This window comes from Coregonus lavaretus (assembly GCF_964263955.1).
Source record: "Coregonus lavaretus genome assembly, chromosome: 37".
NCBI lineage: Eukaryota > Metazoa > Chordata > Actinopteri > Salmoniformes > Salmonidae > Coregonus > Coregonus lavaretus.
In genome coordinates, this window is record NC_140024.1 from 13,409,672 (window position 1) to 13,436,560 (window position 26,889).

Here is a 26,889-nt window from a genome sequence, read left to right on the forward strand (position 1 = left end):
CATACTTACAGTATATTCACTGTACAGCCTTACCTATGGAGTGATGCCGACAGAACACAATTCTCAAGCGTTTATATTAGCATCTTAGTTCTTATTGCAGGACTTTGACTGTGGGAAATCACCTTCCCAGTCAGCCTGTGTGTATTTAATATTCATATTGCACTGTACAGCCTAACCACAATAGACTGATTGGGGAGGTGATTTACCAGTCAAAGTCCTGCAATAAGAGCTAAGACACTCATGTTTTAAGAACTGTGTTCTGTGGGTGTCACTGAGTAGGCTGATACACTGTTTCATGGATGCACAATCCATAGGTAAGGCTGTATAGTGAATATATGTATTTCCCCCAATGCAATTATGCAGTCTAATACATCCACAGTGGGATCGTTGTCTTACGTCAGATGGCATCACTCCTATGCGAAGCGCGTCCTTCAACCGATCAGTGCAGGCGGAATCGACTCATTATCTGACGTAAGACAATGCAGTTAGATTTCAACAGATTTTTCTGTTTGTCAAATTAATTAATTATTGTATTTAACTTTAAATTATGTAACAACATTCAAACTTTGTTTACGATTATTTTGTCCAAATATTGCATCATTCCACTATTTGGATCCCTTTGCGTCACTTTCAATTGGGGACTTTTATTTTGAAGGCGAACCGCAAATTCCACTTTTGCGGCTACAAATGGGCACGTGATCAGACAGGGTTATTCGCAAATGTCTTCTTCCAGGCACAAAAATTCAAATATTTGTGAGTATCAAAACACAGACCTAACATTGATTGACTACAACACATAGGCTACAGGACACTGTATATCAGTTTTTGGGGAATATCACAATTATGAATGTCCATTTACTGGCAATAGGTTTCATGTCTATAATCCAATCATAACCTGTTTATGAATAAGCAAGCAACAAAGTTACATCTCAAGTAGGCTACCATGTAGTAAAATGTATTCTCACTTAATGTACTAACCCCAAAAAATATTGGTCAGGGAAATAGCTAGGGGGCCCCACCTGCTGGTGAATTTCACAGTAGAAAAAACTGTAGTACATTTACCAAGTATGGGTCACATTGGGGCCACACAGTAGGAGTAGGCCCACACAGTGATTATTACAATCTAATGAGGTTGTTAGACACCTGCAAATTATAAGTTCTACAGTAGTGTAGGCTAAATCCTGAAGTATCCCTTTAATAAAGACATAAGGGTCAAGTGTTTTTGTCCTTTTAATAACATACTATTTATTTAAGTCCATCAACTTTGTCAGCAACTTTTATTTCTACATTAATGGTTAACAAGGAGGAATAACAGAACATAAATACTGGAAACGGAATGGAAACTTGTCTCATGACTGTGTCTCATGACTTAAACAATTAACTACGACACTAAACAAAAACACAAATATAGGCAGGATTTTCAATTTCAGAAAAAATGTACAAGAATAGTTGCATAGCTAGTCGTTTTATCATGAGATTTTCCATCTGTTCACTACAATGTACTTGCATCCTATCTTTACAATGGTTAAAAAACACTATAGGCCAACTCAGTTGGATAGGGGGCTAATTGACTTGGCAATTTACTAATGAATCCTGACAGCGTTATTTTTCATTTACATTTTAGTCATTTAGCAGACGCTCTTATCCAGAGCGTATCATAGCTTTTTAGGTCAATGTCTTCTGTAAAGGCAGCATTCGAATAATCTCATCAATGATTTAACTGTGTTTATGGTAAATAAATAAAAATATATGATGGTTTTAGTTACATTTCTTACACAATTTACGTTGTAAAACGTGTCCCTACCTTGAATTCTTCCGATTATTTCTAACAATATTGTCAGGAAGTAACCGGACAAACCATTTCCTTTGTTCCTGCCAAAGACACATTAACAATTCATCTGAGATTTTGGGGTGTTCATCCTCAGATGAAAATTGAATCAGCATATGACATTCCATTTGAGGGGTGTACATTCATAGGCCTACAATTTGTGAAAGGGCTTGGTCCTACTCTCGAGGAATATCTGTGAATATTCGTAGTCCATGCATTCCTTGGATCTCCTCCTTGAGTGCCTATGGATGAGAACATAGCAGTTTTCAGCTGTGCTGTTTTTGCAACAATTTAGCATTTGGCATAAAATGCAATACAGGATAATAATTTCACCTGAAAGGTTTGATATAAGACTGAGCAATTTGACATACTTTACTACTTGTTGTTCCTTTATCTCTCATCCCACACATCCGATTGGTACAAAACAATTTCAACCAAAGCAAATGTAACATTTTGACAGCGCTATATAGCCTCTACGCTTCCATACAATGGTGCAAACTAATTGATCTCTCCAGAATGTATCCCCATAGGTTACCTGGTTGACTAGTTGGTGTTGTTGAACCGTTCTTTTCCCTTTAAATTCATTTGATTCTATATGGACTTCATACATAGCACCGCAGCCACCTGAGAACAGAAAACGTAGTGTCACACCATTGTCATGAGTGCTCCAAGGAATCAGAGTCATCATGCCCATAGGGGGAACAAGGGCACGTGCCCCCGCCGATTTGTCCTGTTTTTGATTTGATTTTAGCTGCCGATGATGGGCAGGACTTGCAGGAGGTAAGTTTATAAACAAATTTGATTAAGCTGTGCAGCCTATTGATTTCTTTTTGATGAATAAAAGTTGAAGTTGGAAGAGTCATTAAAACTTGTTTTTCAACCACTTCACAAATGTCTTGTTAACAAACTATAGTTTTGGCAAGTCGGTTAAGACATCTACTTTGTGCATTTTTCCAACAATTGTTTACAGACAGATTATTTCACTTATAATTCACTGTATCACAATTCCAGTGGGTCAGAAATGTACATACACTAAGTTGACTGTGCCTTTAAACTGCTTGGAAAATTCCAGGAAATTATGTCATGGCTTTGAAAGCTTCTGATAGGCTAATTGACATCATTTGAGTCAATTGGAGGTGTACCTGTGGATGTATTTCTAGGCCTACCTTCAAACTCAGTGGCTCTTTGCTTGACATCATGGGAAAATCAAAAGAAATCAGCCAAGAAATTGTAGACCTCCACAAGTCTGGTTCATCCTTGGGAGCAATTTCCAAACGCCTGAAGGTACCACGTTCATCTGTACAAACAATAGTACGCAGCCGTCATACCACTCAGGAACGAGACGCGTTCTGTCTCCTAGAGATGAACGTACTTTGGTGCAAATCAATCCCAGAACAACAGCAAAGGACCTTGTGAATATGCTGGTGGAAACAGGTACAAAAGTATCTATATCCACAGTAAAATGAGTCCTATATCAACATAACCTGAAAGGCTGCTAAAGAAGCCACTGCTCCAAAACCGCCATAAAAAAAGACAGACTACGGTTTGCAACTGCACATGGGGACAAAGATCGTACTTTTTGCAACTGCACATGGGGACAAAGATCGTACTTTTTGGAGAAATGTCCATCAGATTTTTGTCTGATGAAACAAAAATAGAACTGTTTGGCCATAATGACCATCGTTATGTTTGGAGGAAAAAGGGGGTCGCTTGCAAGCCGAAGAACACCATCCCAACCGTGAAGTACGGGGGTGGCAGCATCATGCTGTGGGGGTGCTTTGCTGCAGGAGGGACTGGTGCACTTCACAAAATAGATGGCATCATGAGGAAGGAAAATTATGTGGATATATTGAAGCAACATCTTAAGACATCAGTCAGGAAGTTAAACTTAGTCACAAATGGGTCTTCGAAATGGACAATGACCCCAAGCATACTTCCAAAGTTGTGGCAAAATGGCTTAAGGACAACAAAGTAAAGGTATTGTAGTGTCCATCACAAAGCCCTGACCTCAATCCTATAGAACATTTGTAGGTAGAACTGAAAAAGCGTGTGCGAGCAAGGAGGCCTACAAACCTGACTCAGTTACACCAGCTCTGTCAGGAGGAATGGGCCAAAATTCACCCAACTTATTGTGGGAAGCTTGTGGAAGGCTACCCGAAACGTTTGACCCAAGTTAAACAATTTAAAGGCAATGCTACCAAATACTAATTGAGTGTATGTAAACTTCTGACCCACTGGGAATGTGAAAGCTGAAATAAATCACTATTATTCTGACATTTCACATTCTTAAAATAAAGTGTTGATCCTTACTGACCTAATACAGGGAATTTTTACTTGGATTAAATGTCAGGAATTGTGAAAAACTGTGTTTAAATGTATTTGGCTAAGGTGTATGTAAACTTCCGACTTCAACTCTATGTTTTGTTGTTTCTCTGTAATTCTTGCCACCTAGCCATTTTATGAAGTTGGCTTTAGCTAGCCAGCTAGATACGTTCCCAATCTCCCAACCTCATAACTAGATACCAAGCCATTTCAGGCTATCAGTCAAGTTAGAGTAGCTTGTCTAACTATCTTAGCTGGCATGCCTGCTGGCAATTTTACTAAATGTACTGAATAAGACTCACATTCCTTTCAATCTTTTACCCAGATTTTAGCAGAAATGCAAATAAGCATAAAAAAATTACCTTCAGGCAAGAGGATACAGACAGCTCAAGAGGTATGCAGAAAAATACATGGTTTAAATGTAATCTGTCACCTTATGATAATATCATGATAGTTGTGAATTAATTATGATGTCATGATATGTGCCTGTATTGATTATGTGTGTTATGATCCCATGTACTGTGTTGTAATTTGGATGTAATATCCTAGGCATATTTGTGCAGTATATTGAGATGTGTGATTTACAATAGTCAGAATGACACCCTCATTAAAATTGACCAGGTAATGACGTATGCTTAGATAACCTATCCAGAAAAATATGTTTAATTTTTTTACATAGAATTAGGCATAATGATTATGGATCTAGATTTCAGGAAAAAGCTGTTTCAGGTATTTGAAAAATGCAAATTTCTACAACTTCCCCCTCCAGACCATCCCCCCTCCATCCTCACATACTTCGTAACCCCTCTAAAATAATGGGTGCATGACAACCCTGCCTAGGAACATAAAGTTATTATGTTCCTAAGATTGCACTAGCCGAGCGTAGACTTACAGTGCCTTGCAAAAGTATTCATCCCCCTTGGCGTTTTTCCTATTTTGCTGCATTACAACCTGTCATTTAAATTGATTTTTATTTGGATTTCATGTAATGGACATGCACAAAATAGTCCAAATCGGTGAAGTGAAATGAAAAAAATAACTTGTTAAAGAAAATTCTAAGAAATAAATAACGGAAAAATGGTGCGTGCATATGTATTCACCCCATTGGCTATGAAGCCCCTAAATAAGATCTGGTGCAACCAATTACCTTCAGTAGTCACATAATTAGTTAAATAAAGTCCACCTGTGTGCAATCTAAGTGTTACATGATCTGTCACATGATCTCAGTATATATACACCTGTTCTAAAAGGCCCCAGAGTCTGCAACACCACTAAGCAAGGGGCACTACCAAGCAAGCGGCACCATGAAGACCAAGGAGCTCTCCAAACAAGTCAGGGACAAAGTTGTGGAGAAGTACAGATCGAGGTTGGGTTATAAAAAAATATCAGAAACTTTGAACATCCCACGGAGCACCATTAAATCCATTATAAAAAAATTGAAAGAATATGGCACCACAACAAACCTGCCAAGAGAGGGCCGCCCACCAAAACTCACGGACCAGGTAAGGAGGGCATTAATCAGAGAGGCAACAAAGAGACCAAAGATAACCCTGAAGGAGCTGCAAAGCTCCACAGCGGAGATTGGAGTATCTGTCCATAAGACCACTTTAAGCCGTACACTCCACAGAGCTGGGCTTTATGGAAGAGTGGCCAGAAAAAAGCCATAGCTTAAAGAAAAAAATAAGCAAACACGTCTGGTGTTCGCCAAAAGCCATGTGGGAGACTCCCCAAACATATGGAATTAGGAACTCTGGTCAGATGAGACTAAAATTGAGCTTTTTGGCCATCAAGGAAAATGTCTGGCGCAAACCCAACACCTCTCATCACCCCGAGAACACCATCCCCACAGTGAAGCATGGTGGTGGCAGCATCATGCTGTGGATATGTTTTTCATCGGCAGGGACTGGGAAACTGGTCAGAATTGAAGGAATGATGGATGGCACTAAATACAGGGAAATACTTGAGGGAAACCTGTTTCAGTCTTCCAGAGATTTGAGACTGGGACGGAGGTTCACCTTCCAGCAGTACAATGACCCTAAGCATACTACTAAAGCAACACTTGAGTGGTTTAAGGGGAAACATTTAAATGTCTTGGAATGGCCTAGTCAAAGCCCAGACCTCAATTCAATTGAGAATCTGTGGTATGACATAAAGATTGCTGTACACCAGCGGAACCCATCTAACTTGAAGGAGCTGGAGCAGTTTTGCCTTGAAGAATGGGCAAAAATCCCAGTGGATAGATGTGCCACGCTTATAGAGACATACCCCAAGAGACTTGCAGCTGTAGTTGCTGCAAAAGGTGGCTCTACAAAGTATTGACTTTGGATGGGGGGTGAATAGTTATGCACGCTCAAGTTCTGTTTGTTTGTGTTATTTCTTGTTTGTTTCACAATTTTTTTTATTTTGCATCTTCAAAGTGGTAGGCATGTTGTGTAAATCAAATGATACAAACCCCCAAAAAAACATTTTTAATTCCAGGTTGTAAGGCAACAAAATAGGAAAAATGCCAAGGGGGGTGAATATTTTCGCAAGCCACTGTATTAGCCCTCAAGCAAATAAATGAATAGATGACGCTGAGAACCTTTTTTTCTCCGTTTAATAGTGATCATGGAGGGAGTGGGACAGAGTTTGAGGGAAGTGAAGAGAGTTAAGATGAGATAGGGAAAAATGGAAGAGAGGACTCAGAGAAGAAAGATGAGGCGACTGCTGTGCCTTTGAAGAATGGATAGGAAGAAGATCTGGGGAATGGATATAAGAGGATTGTCTATGAGGATTCTATGGTGATTGGAGTTCGGTTCTTAGAAAAAGTCAATCATGGGGTTTTGGCAAACCAGTTTGATGCCTCAAGCAGTGGAGGCTGCTGAGGGGAGGACGGCTCATAATAATGGCCGGAACGGAGCAAATGGAATGGCATCAAACACATGGAAACCATATATTTGATACCATTCCAGTATTCCGCTCCAGCCATTACCATGAGCCTTTCCTCCCCAATTAAGGTACCACCAACCTCCTGTGGTCTCAAGGTGGGCGGAGAGTAGAATAGGGAAGGTGCAGTATGTTCAAATAGAGAGGAGTTTATTCGTTAGGATAGGATGCATACCACCTGCCAGAAGGACCGAGCATTGTGCATGGTCCGACTGGGAGAACGAGAAGTAATGTGCTTTAGTTTACGGAGCAGGGCTCCACTCAAGGGAGTTATAGCAGTGCCTCTAAGTGTAGAGGTTGAGCAGCTAAAGAGGAAGGTTCCTGGTGTGTGTGAGGTTAGACGGTTTAGCCGTAATCGAGATGGATTGAAGGAAGAGCCTGTCGGTTTTGCTATGCTTTGATTTTGAGGTACTTTTGATCGGGTAATGTTGAGATATATTGAGCTATCCGGTTAGAGCATTCGTCCCAGCTGTTCTGCAGTGTTTTCGCTGTCAGAAATGTGGTCATGTAGCGTCAGTGTGTAGGATGGGGCAACCTAGATGTGCAAGGTGTGGAGGTTTCCACGTAGTGGAGAAATGTTTGGAGGATGAGCCCAGAAAGTGTAGTAATTGTGGAGGTAGTCATGAGGCCAAGGCTACAGAGTGCCTGGTAAAGGTGAAACAGATACAGGTGGGACAGGGTGTTATATAAGCAGAAGCAGTGAGAAGGGTGAATCAGGAGGTAGGGCTCAGGGCTCTCCCCGTTGCCCACTCAGATGGAGGAGGACAAATAGTGAATGTTCCCAGTGAAATGTGTGGATCCAAGCAACTGTGTTTTGACAAGTCCAGGTTTCTGATCTTCATCGCTATGGGTGTGAATTGTGCTGCACAAGTAGAAAGCTGGTCAGATAAAATTTGAATTGTTGTGTAGAGCAGCTGAACATTTTCTGGATACTCTAGACATTTCTGCAGAGGATCTACAGAAAATGGTGGAAGAGGAGGTGATGCCCTCAGGCCTGTCGTTAGGGATAGTACTGTGTATGGTAGTACATGCAGTTTGGGCTGGGTTTTTGGTTGTATTTCTATAAGTATTTTCTTGAACTATTGAGTGCATCTGGCACTTCAACATGTGAGAGTAAATAAAGTACAGTTCGTTGCACTATTATTATTGGATGCCAACCGCCAATAATCCACACACTATCCTAGGAAGCACAGGTTTATCGAATTCCATTCCAATAGTCGAGTAAACGAGACCGAATATGGAAGGATGACCATGCGAGAGTGAGTCCACTAAATAAGAGAAAGACACCAAAAACTTCCGCGTCGTAGTAACACATATTTGATTATGCCTAATGATCTAGCTAGTTGGGCTAGATCAGGACCACTTTTGACATCCATGTTTCTAGGTCTCTTTACCTGATATGTCCACAACTTTTAGAGACGTGGCCGATGGAAACTTCTCTTTGAGAATGTGTGCGATTCGGGTCTCTCCGTCTGTCTGAGAAGACAGAGTCCTCTGCAACTGTCTAGAAACCAAAACAGCCTAAAACAGAAATGTTTTCAAAGACAGTTAGCGAACGTTTGCTAACTCACAAGAAATATTGAATTACATGTTGTAACGTTAGCTAGCTCACGTAACTAGCTAAATGGTCATTGTCACTTGCTGTCTGATTGAGTGAGCAGAAAATATTCGCACTCAACCTTCAAAGTTAGCTAGTTTAGTTGGCTAGTCTAACGTTATGCATTATAATTAATTAAATTGATTTACTTGATTTTTGTGAAGAAATCTGGAAATAGAGAGCATCGTGACCTAGTCCTTTACTGAAGATAAAACTAACAATAATGAACAGTAATCCACCACCAGCTTTTAAAAAGTCATGCCCCTCGCATTGAACTATAATAAGAACGTCCCCTCGATGTCAACAATGTTGACGTTCGTCTCCACAATATGACGTAAGTATCATAGACAAGACGCATACAGCAACGTACACACTCACTTTGTTGTAACTGGTGCCCTCTCATGGACTGGAGACAACCATCACCCTTTTCACACATTGTTTATTAGGCTTAATTAAACAATAATAAATGGTACAATCATTTTTATTATAAGGATTTTCCTTGACAAATGCTATACAGGACAAAAAATACATAACATGAACAATAAAAATAACACATAACTATATAACACACCAATCACATAATAAAAATAGGGAGCAAAACCCTAAAATATTTTCTTACAAATATTTAATGGTATATTGTTATGTAGATGAAGATATCCATAATGGGTTCCCTTGAGATACAGATAAGTTAATGACTACACTGGCATTAGTCCATACATAACTGCTCACATCATGTGTTGTGCAAAATGTAGCAATATTAGCACTGGGACATTGTTTAGACAACATTATTTACAAGGCACTTTGGTATTTAGAGTATCTAATACTATCCCTATTGTTTTCCATAGTTTCTGTTTCTTTGTGGAAGGTAGTAGGCTACTCTCTGAGTAAATCATTGCTTTGTCAGACTAATTTTCTTTTGGGATGAAGTATCCATGCATGTCCATGTGAAGCCCTGCATACACATATGCTCGAGCTACCTCCTTGAAAGACTTTGCATCCAGCACCAAGATGAAGCCAGATTCCCCTGGATTGGAGTTGATGACTGTTGTCAAGACCACACCTGGACATAGGAGGCATTTTGTTAGAATATTGTACAGTCGAGGTCAAAAGTTTTGAGAATGACACAAATACTAATTTTCACAAAGTCTGCTGCCTCAGTTCTGATGATGGCAATTTGCATATACTCCAGAATGTCATGAAGAGTGATCAGATGAATTGCAATTAATTGCAAAGTCCCTCTTTGCCATGAAAATGAACTTAATCCCCCCAAAAACATGTCCACTGCATTTCAGCCCTGCCACAAAAGGACCAGCTGCCATCATGTCAGTGATTCTCTCATTAACACAGGTGAGAGTGTTGACGAGGACAAGGCTGGAAATCACTCTGTCATGCTGATTGAGTTAGAAGAACAGACTGGAAGCTTTAAAAGGAGGGTGGTGCTTGAAATCATTGTTCGTCCTCTGTTAACCATGGTTACCTGCAAGGAAACACGTGCCGTCATCATTGCTTTGCACAAAAAGGGCTTCACAGGCAAGGATATTGCTGCTAGTAAGATTGCACTTAAATCGACCATTTATCGGATCATCAAGAACTTCAAGGAGAGAGCATCAATTGTTGTGAAGAAGGCGTCAGGGCACCCAAGAAAGTCCAGCAAGCGCCAGGACCGTCTCCTAATGTTGATTCAGCTGCGGGATCGGGGCACCACCAGTGGAGAGCTTGCTCAGGAATGGCAGCAGGCAGGTGTGAGTGCATCTGCATGCACAGTGAGGTGAAGACTTTTGGAGGATGGCCTGGTGTCAAGAAGGGCAGCATCAGGGACAGACTGATATTCTGCAAAAGGTACAGGGATTGGACTGCTGAGGACTAGGGTAAAGTCATTTTCTCTGATGAATCCCCTTTCCGATTGTTTGGGGCATCCGGAAAACACCTTGTCCGGGGAAGACAAGGTGAGCGCTACCATCAGTCCTGTGTCATGCCAACAGTAAAGCATCCTGAGACCATTCATGTGTGGGGTTGCTTCTCAGCCAAGGGAGTGGGCTCACTCACAATTTTGCCGAAGAACACAGCCATGAATAAAGAATGGTACCAACACATCCTCCGAGGGCAACTTCTCCCAACCATCCAAGAACAGTTTGGTGACGACCAATGCCTTTTCCAGCATGATGGAGCACCTTGCCATAAGGCAAAAGTGATAACTAAGTGGCTCGGGGAACAAAACATGAACATTTTGGGTCCATGGCCAGGAAACTCCCCAGACCTTAATCCCATTGAGAACTTGTGGTTGATCCTCAAGAGGCGGGTGGACAAACATAAACCCACAAATTCTGACAAACTCCAAGCATTGATTATGCAAGAATGGGCTGCCATCAGTCAGGATGTGGCCCAGAAATTAATTGACAGCATGCCAGGGCGGATTGCAGAGGTCTTGAAAAAGAAGGGTCAACACTGCAAATATTGACTCTTTGCATAAACTTAATGTAATTGTCAATAAAAGCCTTTGACCCTTATGGAATGCTTGTAATTATACTTCAGTATACCATAGTAACATCTGACAAAAATATCTCATAACACTAAAGCTGCGAACTTTGTGAAGACCAATACTTGTGTAATTCTCAAAACTTTTGACCACGACTGTAGGTGCAATATGATGGACAGACTTTCATTGAAATCATAACTTTATTCAGCATACATTGTGAATGTCTGGCCATTCTAATCAAAACATAAGCTTTCATATTTTTAAGATTTGAGGACCATGTAAAGCAATCTCACCATCATCCTCTCCTTCTCCGTTGGGTCTTGGAATGAACACAGGCTCTGATGGCCAGCAGTTCTCCTCTCTCCATTCAGTCCTCTCCTTTGTCTTAGTGTCCAACTTCATGATCTATTTATAACAGTTAGGTATAGTTAACAAAATATTAGATAAGCAACACATGCAGTTACATTCACAAAGGCCTAAATTAAATCACAGGGTCTTTTACCTTAGTTGCCACTGCTGACATTGCAACACAAGTCATATAGACAAATCTGTACTTCTTGCCGTTGAAGTCATAATTGATCCTGGGAAGTTCCACACCTGTAGATAGATTTTGGGATTGAACAACAAAATCAACACGAGTGTATTGTGAAAGAAAACGTTGGGCTGATATGTATTGTGAGTGTCTATATAGCACAAGAATTGAACAGAACATTGAGCGATACAAGTTTTGGTCTTACCGTCACAAAGCACCTCTGGATGGCAGAGTAGTCTCCCCTCTTTCTCTTTCACAGCGCTGGCTGTTGTGTATTTGAGTTTCACCATATCATCTCCAACATCAATCCCCTTCAGAAACAGTTCTCAACATGACAACATTATAGAAACAGTTGACTACTCATTAGTTGAGGGCAATGTTTAAAGGTTAAGATGGTCATCAGTTGCAAACTATTACCTTGTCAGTCTGTACAGGAAGGGCAAATCTTTTGCATTTTGGCACAGACATTGCTGAGGTCTTTGATTGTTCATTTAACACGTTTAGGTAGAACATGTTGTACAAACTGGGATCTTCATAGGCGATGACATCAAAGATGACATGACCATCCTCTTCAAAGGCATTCACGTGATGGTACACTATCATTGCCTCTGTGTAGTACTTCATGCCCACTTCTTTGCCTGTCTTTCTGTCGATCAGGTGAATCAGGGTCTGTCAAAGTTGAAAACACAAAGGGATGTAATTTCCATGAAATGGAAAAAACAACAATGTACTTGCACTTACATTGGAATCATATTAAATTCAATGCCAAAGAAAATGAGTCTTATAACCCTTACATTTTCCTCAGGACAAAACTTCAGACAACTAGCCCAGTTGACCCCTCTCATGTATGCTGTGGCCATCTTGAGGATGTCCAGTTTGAATGGCTGCTCAATAAAGATGAAGTAGTTGTCAGTCATGCCGAAGCTGTGGTAGTAGCTGGGGCTGAGGAGGGAGCGGCACGGCACTGTGCAGATCACCTCAAGGTTCTTCAAGGCTGGAGAAGCCTTGGCCTTATCTGATTAAACATATCAACTGAGAATTTACAACCATTTACAGCTCTTTGTAATGTTTTGTGAAAACTATCTGCTTCAGGCTCGGGATACTTCTCTATCCATGGTGTAAAGTAGTAAGACAAAACCCAGAAAGGTGATGGGTAAATGGTTCTGCTAAATGTTTGAGATTATTGTAAAAGACAAGGTTATTGCTCAAATGTGTTAAAACATGACTTCCCCAATATAAAAGGTCTTGACCACTGCTATATGAGACCATGCATCTTCATCAGATACCAATGAAGGTCAGAGGTAACAAGGTCAGTGGTCTAAAGTTTAACTCCTGGGGGGCTGAAGTCTCTGCTGGCTTTCTCTCTTTCCTTTTAATTAGTGTCTGTTTTAGACCTGACAACCCAGAGGTGTGGACAGTGATCAAGTCCTAGGGAGAAACAACCTCACAGGGACTGGTGATACCCCTGTAACTAGTAATTAACTAACTCTAACATAAAAGGACAGACTGTGATATTTTTGAATATATACCTCCCGCAGTCGTGGCTGGAACCTTGAATAAGGTGTATTTGGTCTTTCCCTTCTCCGCTATTGAAGTCCCCATGTTGTAGGTGTTTCCGTCGTTATCGTAATGTGGATGGGATGTCACCAGGTTTACAGCAAGGTATTTCAGGTAGTCCACCTAGTGAGATAACAAGATAGGCTAATAAACAGGCGTATTCATGCGTGGCATTGAACGGTTCAGCAGACCTTTAGCCCTCCATAACTGGCTACGAGACTATTGCAGCTCTGTGGGTGTTACATTTTATTGACAATTTTGATACCTTCTGGAAACAAAGCTAGTATTATAAGGAGGATGGAATCCACCCAAATCATTTGGGTTCCTGGATCCTTTCACAGCATTATAAGTGTGATGAGTGTGATAGAAGGAGTCAGGCGCAGGAGGATATATCACCGAATACAGAGTTTATTCCGTCGTACACAATTGCGCTGGATAGCGACAACAGAAAACAGGCATAGGGGAAACCATCTACCCTGGCAATACAAGGTACGGGTAGCTCCAACAATATACAGGCACAGGGGAAAAATCTACCCCGGCAATACAAGGTACGAGTAGCTCCACCGAGCTACACTACTCTCACAATAAACAATCACCCACAAGGACAAGGGGGCAGAGGGAACACTTATACATAGACTAATGAGGGGATAAGAACCAGGTGTGTGTAATTGACAAGACAAGACAAATGGAATGATGATATATGGAGCGGCAGTGGCTAGTAAGCCGGTGACGACGAACGCCGAAGCCTGCCCGAACAAGGATGGGAGGCAGACACTAACTAGAGGCAAGAGACAGAACTAGTCTGTTTGGTAACATCGCTAATAAACCAGACACTAACTAGAGGTAAGAGACAGAACTAGTCTGTTGAGTAACATCGCTAATAGACCAGAAACTAACTAGAGGCAAGAGACAGAACTAGTCTGTTTGGTAACATCGCTAACAGACCAGACACTAACTAAAGTCTATTAATCTAAAGTGGAAGTTGGGAGTTATATTTGAGTGTTTCAGTGAAACGTGAGGGAGGCCCCGCTCTCTCGCTTTCCCAGATGCTTAGTTAATTTCATTCCGATCTCCTTTGCATTATAGTAGCCTTTTCTGTAGCCTGTCAACTATGTGTCTGTCTATCCCTGTTCTCTCCTCTCCGCACAGGCCATACAAACGCTTCACACGGCGTGACTGCTGCCACTCTAATCTGGTGGTCCCTGCGCGCACGACCCACGTGGAGTTCCAGGTCTCCGGTAGCCTCTGGAACTGCCGTTCTGCGGCCAACAAGGCAGAGTTCATCTCAGCCTATGCCACCCTCCAGTCCCTCGACTTCTTGGCGCTGACAGAAACATGGATTACCACAGAAAACACTGCTACTCCTACTGCTCTTTCCTCGTCTGATCATGTGTTCTCGCATACCCCGAGAGCATCTGGTCAGCGCGGCGGTGGCACATGAATCCTCATCTCTCCCAAGTGGACATTCTCTCTTTTCCCCCTGACCCATCTGTCTATCTCCTCATTTGAATTCCATGCTGTCACAGTCACTAGCCCATTCAAGCTTAACATCCTTGTCATTTATCGCCCTCCAGGTTCCCTTGGAGAGTTCATCAATGAGCTTGACGCCTTGATAAGTTCCTTTCCTGAGGATGGCTCACCCCTCACAGTTCTGTGTTACTTTAACCTCCCTACGTCTGCCTTTGACTCATTTCTCTCTGCCTCCTTCTTTCCACTCCTTTCCTCTTTTGACCTCACCCTCACACCGTCCCCCCCTACTCACAAGGCAGGCAATACGCTTGACCTCCTCTTTACTAGATGCTGTTCTTCTACTAATCTCACTGCAACTCCCCTCCAAGTCTCCGACCGCTACTTCGTATTCTTTTCTCTCTCGCTCTCCTCCAACACTACTCACTCTGCCCCTACTCAGATGGTAATGTGCCGTCGCAACCTTCGCTCTCTCTCTCCCACTACTCTCTCCTCTTCCAACCTATCATCTCTTCCCTCTGCTAAATCCTTCTCCCTCCAATCTCCTGATTCTGCCTCCTCAACCCTCCTCTCCTCCCTCTCTGAATCTTTTGACTCTCTATGTCCCCTATCCTCCCGGCCGGCTCGGTCCTCCCCTCCTGCTCCGTGGCTTGACGGGGCTCCGGGCAGCTGAGCGGAAATGGAAGAAAACTAGACTCCCTGCGGACCTGTCATCTTTCCACTCCCTCCTCTCTACATTCTCTTCTTCCGTTTCTGCTGCTAAAGCCACTTTCTACCACTCTAAATTTCAAGCCTCTGCCTCTAACCCTAGGAAGCTCTTTGCCACCTCCTCCCTGCTGAATCCTCCTCCTCCCCCTCCTTCCTCCCTCTCTGTGGATGACTTCGTCAACCATTTTGAAAAGAAGGTTGACGACATCCGATCCTCATTTATTAAGTCAAATGACACCGCTGGTCCTGCTCACACTGCCCTACCCTATGCTTTGACTTCTTTCTCCCCTCTCTCTCCAGATGAAATCTTGCGACTTGTGACGGCCGGCCGCCCACAACCTGCCCGCTTGACGCTATCCCCTCCTCTCTTCTCCACACCTCGCTCATCAACTCATCCTTGTCCGCTGGCTATGTCCCTTCCATCTTCAAGAAAGCGAGAGTTGCACCCCTCCTCAAAAAACCTACACTCGATCCCTCCGATGTCAACAACTACAGACCAGTATCCCTTCTTTCTTTTCTCTCCAAAACTCTTGAGCGTGCCATCTATAGCCAGCTCTCCTGCTATCTCTCACAGAATGACCTTCTTGATCCAAACCAGTCAGGTTTCAAGACTGGTCATTCAACTGAGACTGCTCTTCTCTGTGTCACGGAGGCTTTCCGCACTGCTAAAGCTAACTCTCTCTCCTCTGCTCTCATCCTTCTAGACCTATCTGCTGCCTTTGATACTGTGAACCATCAGATCCTCCTCTCCACCCTCTCCGAGTTGGGCATCTCCAGCGCGGCTCACTCTTTGATTGCGTCCTACCTGACAGGTCGCTCCTACCAGGTGGCGTGGTGAGAATCTGTCTCCGCACCACGTTCTCTCACCACTGGTGTCCCCCAGGGCCCAGTTCTAGGCCCTCTCCTATTCTCTCTATACACCAAGTCATTTGGCTCTGTCATATCCTCACATGGTCTCTCCTATCATTGCTACACAGACGACACACAATTAATCTTCTCCTTTCCCCCTTCTGATAACCAGGTGGCGAATCTCATCTCTGCATGTCTGGCAGACATATCAGTGTGGATGTTGGATCACCACCTCAAGCTGAACCTCGGCAAGACGGAGCTGCTCTTCCTCCCAGGGAAGGACTGCCCGCTCCATGATCTCGCCATCACGGTTGACAACTCCATTGTGTCCTCCTCCCAGAGTGCAAAGAACCTTGGCGTGACCCTGGACAACACCCTGTCGTTCTCTGCTAACATCAAAGCGGTGACCCGATCCTGTAGGTTCATGCTCTACAACATTCGCAGAGTACGACCCTACCTTACACAGGAAGCGGCACAGGTCCTAATCCAGGCACTTGTCATCTCCCGTCTGGATTACTGCAACTCGCCGTTGGCTGGGCTCCCTGCCTGTGCCATTAAACCCCTACAACTCATCCAGAACGCTGCAGCCCGTCTGGTGTTCAACCTTCCCAAGTTCTCTCACGTCACCCCGCTCCTCTGCACACTCCACTGGCTTCCAGTTGAAGCTCGCATCTGCTACAAGACCATGGTGCTTGCCTATGGAGCTGTGAGCGGAACGGCACCTCCTTACCTTCAGGCTCTGATCAGTCCCTACACCCAAACGAGGACATTGCGTTCTTCCACCTCTGGCCTGCTGGTCCCCCTACCTCTGCGGAAGCACAGTTCCCGCTCAGCCCAGTCAAAACTGTTCGCTGCTCTGGCATCCCAATGGTGGAACAAGCTCCCTCACAACGCCAGGACAGCGGAGTCACTGACCACCTTTCGGAGACACTTGAAACCCTACCTCTTTAAGGAATACCTGGGATAGTATAAAAGTAATCCTTCTACCCAACCCCCCCCCCCCCCCCCCCAAATATATAAAATTATAATTATAATAATAATTATAGTAATAAAAAAGATTGTCCCACTGGCTATCATAAGGTGAATGCACCAATTTGTAAGTCATTCTGGATAAGAGCGTCTGCTAAATGACGTAAATGTAAATGTAAATGTAAGTCGTGACAATAAGGCTGCGTTGAGACAATGACTTATCAATGACTCAAGTCCAGCTAATTTAATCCCTACCATTGTGTCGCTGAGTTGTCATAATGATTCAGCAAATGTACATAATCCGAGGGGCGTTGGAAAACACAATGTAAATAACCTAATTTCTGTCCCTCTTACTGCCTGGAATGCCTCTGCTGCAGTAATCATATGCCTATGAACCAGAGTAATACTGTTAGCACTGAGATGGTGTGCCCTAGTAGGAAGTCCACTGTGTGCAGCTCACCCTGGATAACATGTGTGAAATGCTTGATTATATATGTGATATCAGTAGAGAGGTATACTTTCTGGGTGATTTAAATATTGACTGGCTTTCATCAGGCTGCCCACTCAAGAGAAAGCTTCAAACTGTAACTAGTGCCTGCAACCTGGTTCAGGTTATCAATCAACCTACCAGGGTAGTGTGACGACCCTCCCACTCTGTCAGCCGAAGTCTCTCTTTGTTCTTGTTTTCCTTAATAGGATGTCGGTGGGCAGAGCCGGGAGGGTCGTCAGAGAAATGGGACACACCTGGGCTTGGGTGTGTCCCAGGGATAAATACACCTTTCCCCCATTCATTGTGGAGACTCTCTCCATGCAGAAACACTGTTGGATTTTGGTTGTGGCTGTATTGTTTGTTTGCTTTGGCACCTTTCAACACTCCTCATTATCACCTCTATGCACGCATCCACTCACTTACACTACTGATTACACACACCATTGTTAATTGTATATAGTTTGCTTTAGTTAATAAATATATTTTGTTATTCCTTATCTCCACGTTGTCTCCCTATTTGTTATGGGCTACGAGCCGGTTCGTGACAGTAGTTACAAACAGTACAGGAATGAAATCATCAACATGTATTGATCATATCTTTACTAATGCTGCAGAAATTTGTTTGAAAGCAGTATCCAAATCCATCGGATGTAGTGATCACAATACAGTAGCCATATCTAGGAAAACCAAAGTTCCAAAGGCTGGGCCTAATATTGTGTATAAGAGGTCATACAATAAGTTTTGTAGTGATTCCTATGTTGTTGGTGTGAAGAATATTTGTTGGTCTGTGGTGTGTAATGACGAGCAACCAGACGCTGCACTTGACACATTTATGAAATTGCTTATCCCAGTTACTAATAAGCATGCACCCATTACGAAAATGACTGTAAAAACGGTTGAAAAAAAATGTGATGAGGAATTGAAAAATGGTATGGTTGAGATGGATGAGGCAAATGAGATGGCAAATAGGTCTGGCTGTACAACCGATTGGCAAACGCACTGCAAATTGAGAAATCATGTGACTAAACTGAATAAAAGAAGAAGAAACTACACTATGAAACAAAGATAAATTATATAAAGAATGATAGTAAAAAGCTTTGGAGCACCTTAAATGAAATTTTGGGCAAAAAGGCAAACTCCGCTCCATCATTCATTGAATCAGATGGCTCATTTATCACAAAACCCACTGATATTGGCAAGATTAGCACACTTAGGCATGACATGCCAGCAACAAACGCTGACACTACACATCCAAGTATATCTGACCAAATTATGAAAGACAAGCATTGTAATTTTGAATTCCGTAAAACATAAGTGTGGAAGAGGTGAAAAAAATATTATTGTCAATCAACAATGACAAGCCACTGGGGTTTGACAACTTGGATGGAAAATTACTGAGGATAATAGCAGACGATATTGCCACTCCTATTTGCCATTTCTTCAATTTAAGCCTACTAGAAAGTGTGTGCCTTCAGGGCTGGAGGCAAGCAAAAGTTATTCCCCTACCTAAGAATAGTAAAGCCCCCTTAACTGGCTCAAATAGCTGACCAATCAGCCTGTTACCAACCCTTAGTAAACTTTTGGAAAAAATTGTGTTTGACCAGATAAAATGCTATTTTACAGTAAACAAATTGACAACAGACTTTCAGCACACTTATAGGGAAGGACATTCAACAAGCACAGCACTTACACAAATGACTGATGATTGGCTGAGAGAAATTGATGATAAAAATATTTTGGGGGCTGTTTTGTTAAGACTTCAGTGCGGCTTTTGACATTATCGATCATAGTCTGTTGCTGGAAAAACGTATGTGTTATGGCTTTACACCCCCTGCTATATTGTGGATAAAGAGTTACCTGTCTAACAGAACACAGAGGGTGTTCTTTAATGGAAGCCTCTCCAACAAAATCCAGGTAGAATCAGGAATTCCCCAGGGCAGCTGTCTAGGCCCCTTACTTTTTTCAATATTTACTAACGACATGCCACTGGCTTTGAGTAAAGCCAGTGTGTCTATGTATGTGGATGACTCAACACTATACACGTCAGCTACCACAGCGACTGAAATGACAGCAACACTTAACAATGAGCTGCAGTTCGTTTCAGAATGGGTGGCAAGGAATAAGTTAGTCCTAAATATTTCAAAAACTAAAAGCATCGTATTTGGGACAAATCATTTACTAAACTCTAAACCTCAACTAAATCTTGTAATGAATACTGTGGAAATTGAGCAAGTTGAGGTGACTAAATTGCTTGGAGTAACCCTGGATTGTAAACTGTCATGGTCAAAACATATTGACACAACAGTAGCTAGGATGGGGAGAAGTCTGTCTATAATAAAGCGCTGCTCTGCATTCTTAACAGCACTATCAACAAGGCAGGTCCTACAGGCCCTAGTTTTGTCGCACCTGGACTACTGTTCAGTCGTGTGGTCAGGTGCCACAAAGAGGGACTTAGGAAAATTGCAATTGGCTCAGAACAGGGCAGCACGGCTGGCCCTTGGATGTACACAGAGAGCTAACTTTAATAATATGCATGTCAATCTCTCCTGGCTCAAAGTGGAGGAGGGACTGTGAAGAGACCTCTGTTGGCATGTCTTGTGGGGTATGCATGGGTGTCCGAGCTGTGAGAGGTAATGACATGTTGAATGCACCAAGCTGTCTGTTTGAACTACTGGCACACAGCTCGGACACCCATGCATACCCACAAGACATGCCAACAGAGGTCTCTTCACAGTCCCCAAGTCAAGAACAGACTATGGGAGGCGCACAGTACTACATAGAGCCATGACTACATGGAACTCTATTCCACATCAAGTTAGTCATGCCAGCATTAACATATATATATTTTTTAAACAGATAAAAATACACCTTATGGAACAGCAGGGACTGTGAAGCAACACAAACATAGACACATGCATACAAACACACGATAACATACACACTATACACACAAGTACACATGGATTTTGTGTTATAGATATGTGGTAGTAGAGTAGAGGCCTGAGGGCACACACTTAATATGTTGTGAAATCTGTTATGAATGTATTGTAATGTTTTTAAAATGTATAACTGCCTTAATTTTGCTGGATTTTGCTGGACCCCAGGAAGAGTAGCTGTGGCAGCAGCTAATGGGGGATCCATAATGAATACAAATACAAATAAATACAAAAGTATGGTCATCCAGATAGTAACGCCAGTGATAACTTTAAGTTACCTTGTCCTGAGTCTCAAGAGTCACAGGATCTACTTTGCGGATGTAGTTGGTTTCAGAGGTTGCATAATAATCCTTCCCATATCGAATGATATTGTTGCCACAGTTGTCAGTGAAGTCTGGGACCGTGTGGTTTAGAAAGGTGATCACCCTGGAGATGGAGATAATCTGATCAGCAACAGGCATGTTCATAGGGACAAATAAAATTAAATAATCAACAGTCAGATCAGATGCACTATAATGCCTGATCTTTTGCTACAGCATGCCAGAACAGAATTGATAATTGCCAGAACATAATTGGTAGATCATTGATTTCAACATCTTGCCTTTTTAATGTGCCAAAATTAACCATCTGTAATGTGCTACCTAGATAAGACGTTTTTGCCTGGACCCGGGTGGGCCATTGTCCCCATTTCAGACACAACAATTCTTTGGGCTGCCATGTTGTCTTTGTATGTGTCTCCACGTAAATATCTGCTTCTGTAGATGACCTCACCTGAAATAAAATATATATATACACCTGATGATTTACTTCTATTGTGAATTTAATTGCAAAATGTGGGATTTGTTTTTACTTGCACGACCCATGGAGCCCATAGCACCAAAAAGCCCAAAAGTTTGCCAATTGGACTTATCATAAGATCATCTTGTTTGAGTTTCTATATCACAACAAATCGAAACACTTCCACTCATCTTACCATCTTTGAATGTAAAGCTGTGCATCAGGGCCATCCCATCGAACCAGTGGTTGTATGTGGTCTCCCCCACTGAGAATATGCCTGGCCCATTGCGCAACAACGTGCCTTGCAGCCAGTTTGGAAGGTTGCCTGCATAAAACAAGTGTTTTAAGAAAAGGAATGGGGGGACCTACGTCAGTGTTTCCATTCACCCAGCAAGAATAAGTAAGTATAGCAAGAATGGCCGTGATTTTCCTTCAAAATAAAAGTCCCGCAATGAAGATGGTGAAAAATAATACAAATGGTCGAAATTCATAACATTTTATGGGGAAATGTTCGCAGACTTACAATTTTGTTTAACAATATAAAAAAATGAATAAAGTGAATCACCTTTATAGCACAAACAATATTATAGCATTGCCATAATTGTTAACAGCATTAAAAGTAATGATTACTAGATAGTTATCATGGTAACAACAGTAATACAAATAACAAAACATTATTTATAATGATTCTATTAATAATATTAATAATTGTATAATAATAAACTTTAGAAAACACTTTTAAATCTCATAGTTAATTAGTCATTCGTATTGCATGATGTTCAGTACATTATTCACATTGGACATACTGTACTTACTGCACAATTTCCTGTACATTGTGTGGTAGTAAAAGGGGGGCCCTTCTACTCAGGAGCACCACTAGTTTCGAAATCCACAGAGTGTACAACCAAGGAGAGTCACTTAAAGCCTTTTGCTGCAGTGGGCTAAATCAGGGTCACACAGTGTGTTTCTTGGTAGGCTTAAACAAATCTAATTTGAAACAAAAGTATACACCTCACACACATGGTTATGGGCTTTCAAAAAAAAAAAAAAGACACCTGTACCATGCCAGATATAGAGTTGAAATGTATAAAAAAAATTGTTTCAATCCCAATATTACACTTTATATACAGTACCAGTCAAAAGTTTGGACACACCTACTCATGCAAGAGTTTTTCTTTATTTGTACTATTTCTACATTGTAGAATAATAATGAAGACATCAAAACTATGAAATAACACATATGGAATCATGTAGTAACCAAAAAAAAGTGTTAAACAAATCAAAATATATTTATATTTGAGATTCTTCAAAGCAGCCACCCTTTGCCTTGATGACAGCTTTGCACACTCTTGGCATTCTCTCAACCAGCTTCATGAGGTAGTCACCTGGACTGCATTTCAGTTAACTGGTATGTCTTGTACAAAGTTAATTTGTGGAATTTCTTTCCTTCTTAATGTGTTTGAGCCAATCAGTTGTGTTGTGACAAGGTAGGGGGGGTATACAGAAGATAGCCCTATTTGGTAAAAGACCAAGTCCATATTATGGCAAGAACAGCTCAAATAAGCAAAGAGAAACAACAGTCCATCATTACTTTAAGACATGAAGGTCAGTCAATACGGAACATTTCAAGAACTTTTAAAGTTTCTTCAAGTGCAGTCGCAAAAACCATCAAGGTATATGATGAAACTGGCTCTCATGAGGACCGCCACAGGAAAGGAAGACCCAGAGTTACCTCTGCTGCAGAGGATAAGTTCATTAGAGTTACCAACCTCAGAAACTACAGCCCAAATAAATGCTTCACAGAGTTCAAGTAACAGACACATCTCAACATCAACTGTTCAGAGGAGACTGCGTGAATCAGGCTTTCATGATTGAATTGCTGCAAAGAAACACCAATAACAAGAAGATACTTGAAAAAAATGTATGCACTCACTAACTGTAAGTTGCTCTGGATAAGAGCATCTCCTAAATGACTAAAATGTAAATGTAAAATGTACTTCCGGGACACGGATTTGGGGAATTAAATCCAATAGTTTACACCCAGAGAAGCGTCGCTGTTCATTTGGCGGCCTTTGTGAGGCTTGCTTTTCCATTTGTACAGTGCAATATGTATGTCCAATGTGAAAAAACTATTGGATTTAAGTTGATGGAGCACTCTATAAGGGCCGCCAAATGAGCAGCGACGCTCCTGTGTGTGAACTCTGGATTTGAGTAGAATGGACCCCCCTTTCAGCCAGCAGCATACCACCCTGTATCCCAATGCTGGCTTGCCACTGAAGCTAAGCAGCGTTGGTCCTGGTCAGTCCCTGGATGGGAGACCAGATGCTGCTGGAAGTGGTGTTGGAGGGCCAGTAGGGGGCACTCTTGAATTTATTCTGCCTATATATCACAGTGGCAAGGCATATGAACTAACAGGATAAGAGAAAACAATGCAATTATCACAACCCCTAGGTTGTAATACCGCATTTTTTTACTGGCTTGGCTTCCTTAGTTATTCTTGCCTGCTTTACAGCGGTCACTCTGGCTACTATAACTGTAGTAGCCTAGTACTGGTGAATAACTAATAAGAGACTAAATGTTATTTGTTCCAGGAGTAGGCCTTCAGAATATTGTTAATTGGCTATGAGAGACAATTTTGAAAGGTGGGTTCAATGTTTTGCTAAACAACCACATCCATTAGCCATTTCACACGCCTGTTATTTAAATCATGAATAGCCTATAATAAATAGCCTATAACTATGCAGTTCGCGCCATAAAGCTATTAATCGTCAGCTTGTGGCAAGTGGGATGTCGGCATAGACATTAAAACTCCAATTGCCTCCTCCTCAACAACAAAAAGGGAAAACTGTTGCTTTGCTTTTAACATTTAAAAAAATGAACAACCATCTCCCCCCTAGTTCAGTGGCAGGTATTCATGGCTGCCAAGGGAAGCCAGGCTTCCCAAAAAATATTTACTATAAAAACTAAATAATTTATCTTTCGTCTCTCTATGTTTCATAATTGTCCTTCAATTAGCAAGAGGCTGAATGTACAGTATCTCACCGGAGAAAGAATCAGAGCGAGAGAAACAGCGCCCCTCTGACTCTCTATGTGTAGCCCATCTATCTGGTGCTGTCTGGTCAAAAAGAGTATCATGCTGTTGCCGCCAGCAGCATTGAATGCAAGGGAAGCCAGCAAGCATTTGGCCTCCCTTGATAAAAAAATTATACAATAATAGCCAATCAGCATTGATCTAAACTGAGTGAGCTCAACTGTGAATGGTCCTGGCACCCAAAAAAATCATACATTGTGCCTCTGGCCTGAGAGGATGGAAGTTCAACATGTAGCTAGATATAGCAGGCTAATGTTAACTAGCTGGCTAATCGTTGCCCATGAAATGCTTGCGAGCAAGCATTTTAGCAAGGAAGCATAGGACAACAAAAACTAAAGAGTGTACTGTATGACAGTGTTAGACATTTCGGCAACATGAAAGAGAGGAGGATGGCATTGGCGTTTCTCTACAAGTAGGGTGAGTCAACATGTTTTTTCTACTAACACACACAATACATTTACATTTTAGCAGACGCTCTTATCCAGAGCAACTTACAGTTAGTGAGTGCATACATTATTATTTCATTTTTTTTTTTTTCATACTGGCCCCCCCGTGGGAATCGAACCCACAATCCTGGCGTTGCAAACGCCATGCTCTACCAACTGAGCTACATCCCTGCCGGCCATTCCCTCCCCTACCCTGGACGACGCTGGGCGCCGCCCCATGGGTCTCCCGGTCACGGCCGGCTACAACAGAGCCTGGATTCGAACCAGGATCTCTAGTGGCACAGCTAGCACTGCGATGCAGTGCCTTAGACCACTGCGCCACTCGGGGACCATACCATGGACAGCCACATGATATTTAGCTTACATTGATTGGCCTACATTGTTTTTGGAATATTTTAGTTGTCACTGTATTAGAAAAAATATTTAAAGAAAAGAAAAGAAAAAGCATAGGTGACTTGATGATGTTGACATGTTGATGTTGAAATGGTGCTGGAATAGTGGAGGCTGCTCCTGTTTCTTTGGGACTTGCGGTAACTCTCAGTGGTTCTAAATCAATAGTTGTTTAGTTGTCCGAAAATCTTAGAAACATTAACTTCATTGACCATGCTGTTGGTCATGTAGCTGTTTGTTACATGCAATTTGTTTTGTGGACTCCACCAGACAGATGTTTTCACCGGTTTTGTGATTAAACAAAGGTGTGATTGAATTTATTCTGCCTATATATATCACAGTGGCAAGGCATATGAACTAACAGGATAAGAGAAAACAACGCAATTATCACAACCCCTAGGTTGTAATACCGCATTTTTTTACTGGCTTGGCTTCCCCAGTGATTTTACCCACACACCCCTACTGCCCTAGTTATACCTATGAATGTTGCTACCCATGTTATGTTGATAATGAAGATTATCGAAAGTATCCATAACCATCTCATCAGGTTACATACCTTTGAGGTCCGCCTTCACTGGATCAGGTCTTTCTTCTATGTTTTTAGCGTAGTCGTAGGCCATCCTTATTGAGATGAAAAACAAATGATCACGCGTTACGTTCCTGAGAAGTTGTGAGAGTTGAAAGAACTATGTCATTTATATATCGGACAAGGGAAACCACTCCCATTCCAAGTAGTAGCGCAAGCCACATTTACATTTGAGTAATTTAGCGGACGCTCTTATCCAGAGCGATTTATATTAGTGAGTACATACATTTTCTTACTGGTCCCCCGTGGTAATCAAACCCACAACCCTGGCGATGCAAGCGCCATGCTCTACCAACTGATCTATACGGGGCTATGCCATATCAACACTCTCCTATCTTGTATACTAACTGACTGTATACTGTATGCCCCTGATCGGTCATTAGGAGTTCACATATGGAGTGAGTCACCAGCTCCTGAGTGGCGCAGTGGTCTAAGGCACTGCATCTCAGTTTGGAACTCGGTAGTGAGTGTTGCAATCGAGGACAGAATATTTTTACGCTCTAAACTCTTCAGAACTTGGCGGCCCCGTTCTGTAATCTTGTGTGGCCTACCACTTTGCAGCTGGGCCATTGTTGCATCTAGACGTTTCCACTTCACAATAAAAGCACTTACAGTTGACCGGGGCAGCTTTAGCAGGGCAGAAATTTGACCAACTGACTTGTTGGAAAGGTGGCATCTTATGACGGTGCCACGTTGAAAGTCACTGAGCTCTTCAGTAAATCCATTCTACTGCCAATGTTTGTCTATGAAGATTGCATGGCTGAGTGCTCGATTTTATTCACCTGTCAGCAACGGGTGTGGCTAAAATAGCCAAATCCACTAATTTGAAGGGGTGTCCACATATTTTTGTATATATAGTTCAGCTTCGAATCTCTCAGCTTTGTACTCTATGATAAGCAGGGGTGGAAAAAGTACCCAATTGTCATACTTGAGTAAAAGTATA

General features: G+C 42.1%; 2 protein-coding genes across 2 annotated transcripts; both read right to left on the reverse strand.

Annotated features, from left to right (window-relative positions):
• Window positions 1–1,217: 1,217 nt before the first annotated feature.
• LOC311111169 (bolA-like protein 3) lies at window positions 1,218–8,990 on the reverse strand. Its single transcript, XM_084153858.1, has 4 exons — window positions 8,822–8,990; window positions 8,470–8,596; window positions 2,364–2,452; window positions 1,218–2,070 (listed from the first exon to the last, which is right to left on the reverse strand). Exons 1-4 carry the CDS (start codon window positions 8,855–8,857, stop codon window positions 2,005–2,007), a joined length of 318 nt encoding a protein of 105 aa, XP_084009984.1. The 5' UTR covers window positions 8,858–8,990; the 3' UTR covers window positions 1,218–2,004.
• Window positions 8,991–9,577: 587 nt separating this feature from the next.
• LOC311111250 (beta,beta-carotene 15,15'-dioxygenase-like) lies at window positions 9,578–25,980 on the reverse strand (the record flags this gene model as incomplete). The annotated part of the gene is made up of 11 exons (XM_084153964.1): window positions 9,578–9,732; window positions 11,442–11,553; window positions 11,651–11,745; window positions 11,886–11,991; window positions 12,098–12,349; window positions 12,475–12,695; window positions 13,210–13,360; window positions 20,935–21,082; window positions 21,298–21,427; window positions 21,630–21,758; window positions 25,917–25,980. 11 exons carry the CDS (start codon window positions 25,978–25,980, stop codon window positions 9,578–9,580), a joined length of 1,563 nt encoding a protein of 520 aa, XP_084010090.1.
• Window positions 25,981–26,889: the final 909 nt, after the last annotated feature.